This window comes from Camellia sinensis, chromosome 2 (genome assembly GCF_055761805.1).
Source record: "Camellia sinensis isolate YWXY chromosome 2, ASM5576180v1, whole genome shotgun sequence".
NCBI classification, from domain to species: domain Eukaryota; kingdom Viridiplantae; phylum Streptophyta; class Magnoliopsida; order Ericales; family Theaceae; genus Camellia; species Camellia sinensis.
In genome coordinates this window covers 104,738,185-104,741,962 of record NC_138962.1, presented here as the reverse complement: position 1 = coordinate 104,741,962, position 3,778 = coordinate 104,738,185, and the positions used below count along the sequence as shown (strand labels likewise).

Below are 3,778 nucleotides of genomic sequence, written 5' to 3'. Positions count from 1 at the left end.
CTGGGAAGAACAAATCTGTGCGGGCGTGGCCCAAAGCGGACAATATCGATGATATATGAAGGGTTAGGGTGTTACAAATGGTATCAGAGCCGACTCTCCAGAGTACCGAGTGTGGGCCCCTAGCGTCTCTCGGTGCATATGGGCGGGCTTGCGAGCTGGCAGGCTACTGCACAGGGACGTGCAGCCTTATGGGAGGTGAATTGTAAGGCCCCGGTGTCCCACATCGGGAATGGAGGGGGAGTTCCTGGGCTATAAAAGTAAAAACCTAGACCCTTATATAACATCGAGGCCTTTTCCCGGGTGGTGAGATCCCTATTAGAACTCCCCAGTTAAGCGTGCTTAGGTTGGAGTAGTTCTGGGATGGGTGACCCACTGGGAAGAACAAATTCGTGCGGGCGTGGCCCAAAGTGGACAATATCGATGATATGTGAAGGGTTGGGGCGTTACATACAGGACCCTGATAATCCTCCATGCTTTCCCGGACGAGATCATGTGTCGGGCTTTCCCCGTAACGCTTAAGGGGTCGGCTCGACTGTGGTTTAGTCAGCTGCCGACGGATTCCGTCTCTACTTTCCAACATCCTAGTGATTCCTTTCTTAGCCAGTTCATCAGTGCTCAACGTCAGCGGCGTCCGGCGACTCAACTCCTCAACATCCGTCAATCGGAGGGGGAGTCACTGCGTAACTTCGTCACCCGTTTCAACACCGGAGCCTTACAGGTGGCGGAAAATGACAACAAGGTCATCCTCACTGCTTTCATGGCTGGTTTACGATCATCCAACTTCCTGTTCTCCCTCTCCAAAAACCCTCTGACCTCCATGGCCATCCTCTTTAACAAAGCCCAAAAATATATGAATGTCGAAGATTCTATGGCAGCCCGCCAAGATAGCCCATCCAAAAACTCAACCCCCAAGGAGAAGATGAAGGAATCTGAAACCAGACCATCCCAATATACGCAGCACACTTCTCAGTACATAGACCGGCCGGTTCGTGCCGACCAACCGGCACCTACCCGACCACCTGGTCGGTTCGAGCGATACACTCCTGTCAATTCCTCCATGGAGTAAGTCTTAAACCAAATCCAACAAGATTATAACCTAAAGTGGCCCCAACCATCACGGTCTCCCTCCAACCGGAGAGACCAATCCAAATATTGCCATTTCCACCAGGACCATGGCCACAACACTGAGGAATGTGTCAACCTTAAAGACCAGGTAGAGAATTTGATACGCCAGGGGCGTCTCAGCCGGTTCACGACAGCCCGTCCTCAGCAGCGGCTGCAGACCGAACCTACCGGGGGTAATCACCGACACTCCCCTCCCTGACAATTCGCACAACTCAACCGAGACAATGATCGGCCCCCACTACCACCCCGAGCACAAGACAATCCTACTCCTCCGGTTGGCGAAATCAGAGTCATCACTGGCGGGCTCACATGCGGAGGACCATCCCGTTCAGCCCAATGAGCCGAACTCAGAAAAATCAAACAAGGTTCCGACAAAGAAATCGCGACATTGGATCGCCCCCTCAAACAACACAAACAGTGGCTGGAACCTATCACCTTTACAGAGGCTAACTACACAGGAATCCGTTACCCTCACAACGACCCCCTAGTCATCTCCGCTCTCCTGTCCAATTACAAGGTAAGACGGGTGCTCGTCGACAACGGCAGCTCTTCAGACATCATCTTCCTCAACGCCTATCGCCCACTCCAGGTAGGAGAAGAAAAATTATCCTCTCTTCAAACCCTACCGGTCGGCTTCACGGGGGATTGGGTGACATCCATAGGCTCCATCGATCTTCCCATCACCGTCGGTGAGTATCCACGGCAGACCACCAAGTTACTCTCCTTCCTTATCGTCGACTATCCTTCTGCTTATAACATAATCCTCGACCGCACAGCCCTCAACGCCTTCCAAGCTGTCACATCCACATTCCATCTGGCCATGAAATTTCCCACTGAACACGGGGTCGGCACTGTGAGGGGAGAGCAGACGGTGGTCAGAGAATGCTACATCGCTTCACTCAAAGAGGTCAAACTGAGGGAGGCAATGATCATTGAAGGACTTGATGTCAGAGACGAAGACGAGTTGGTCAGAGGGGAACTAGTGGAAGAACTTGTTGAAGTTCGCATCAACCCTACCAATTCAACAAAAACAGCCAAGATCGGCAGCCAACTATCTTCCCAGGCTAAGGTCGACCTTACAGCCCTCTTGACTGAGAATAACGATGTATTTTCCTGGACCCATTCCGACATGCCGGGTATCGATCTCTCCGTTATCACGCATCGCCTCAGTATCGAGCCCCACTTTCGACCTTTCTGCTAGAAACAGCGTGTCTTTCACCCAGAACATAATACCCTTATTGCCTCTGAAGTAGACAAACTACTGGAGGCACAGTTCGTCAAGAACGTAGACTACTCCAGATGGCTATCAAATGTGGTTCTGGTCTGCAAAAACAACGGCAAATGGAGACTCTGCGTCGACTACTCCGACCTTAATTGAGCTTGCCCCAAAGATAGTTATCCTCTCCCCCGCATAGATCTCCATGTCGACGCCACGGCCGGACATCAGATGCTCAGTTTCATGGACGCCTTTTCCGGCTATAATCAAATTCTGATGTACCCGACTGACCAGGACCACACCTCCTTTATCACAGACAGAGGCACTTACCACTATCGAGTTATGTCTTTCAGATTGAAAAACGCAAGAGCAACTTACCAACGGTTAGTCAATACCGTCTTTCACAACCAGATAGGTCGAAACATGGACATCTACGTCGATGATATGCTCGTCAAGAGCAAACTCTCCTCAGATCATCTGACCGACCTGCGAGAGACATTCAAAACCCTACACAAATATCAAATAAAACTGAATCCGGAGAAGTGCGCCTTCGGCGTAGGATCTGGGAAATTCTTGAGCTTTATGGTCAGTCAGTGGGGCATCGAGGCCAATCCCGAAAAGATCAAAGCCCTAGTAGAAATGCGGTCTCCCATAATAGTCAAAGAGGTTCAACGACTTACCGGCAGAGTCACCGCCCTCAATCATTTTATTTCCCGTGCAACAGACAAGTGCCTCTCCTTTTTCAAAATCATTCAACAGGCTTTTGAGTGGACCCCCGAGTCCGAAGAGGCTTTTCAACAATTGAAGCAGTGCATGGCTAATCCCCCCTACTGTGTCAGGCGCTCTCCGGTGAAACACTCTTTCTCTACTTAGCTGTATCAAACACCGCAGTCAGCGCGACCCTCATCAGGGAAGACAGCTCAATACAACGACCGGTCTACTACATTAATCGAGCTCTTAGGGGGGCAGAACAAAACTATCCCCTACTGGAGAAAATGGCCCTTTCCTTGGTCATAGCCTCGAGACGACTCCGACCCTATTTCCAAGCTCACTCCATAGTGGTCGATTTGCTTTACGTATGCTTTGTGAAAAGATTTGCTAAGCTAATGAAGTTTTGGAAAAAATAGGAAAGAATATGGGTTAGAAATTTGACTAAGTGTAAGATACTGGTTTTAAAGTCTGTGATCTAGGGTACTATTGCTTACCCTCATGATCCCCCAGAATCCCTTTGTGCAAAGGGTAGAGGCGAAGGTTATCATGTGGAGCAAATTCCCAATTGCTAGATATGATAAGGTATTTTTCTCCAGTACCCTTGTTGGATTTTGGAAGGTTGGCTATTAGCTTATAGGTAATGGATATGGGCTTAAAGTAGAAAGAGAGTGTCATTCTTGGATGTGAAGATGCATATGGTGTAGTTATATTGGACATCGGGGAGGA

At 49.6% G+C, this 3,778-nt stretch overlaps 1 protein-coding gene across 1 annotated transcript; it reads left to right on the top strand.

Annotated features, from left to right (window-relative positions):
* The first annotated feature begins 490 nt into the window (after positions 1-490).
* Positions 491-2,326, top strand: LOC145817066 (uncharacterized). The gene is made up of 2 exons (XM_082912726.1): positions 491-985; positions 1,544-2,326. The coding sequence occupies exons 1-2, from the start codon at positions 491-493 to the stop codon at positions 2,324-2,326; spliced, it is 1,278 nt and encodes a 425-aa protein (XP_082768852.1).
* The last annotated feature ends 1,452 nt before the right edge of the window (positions 2,327-3,778 follow it).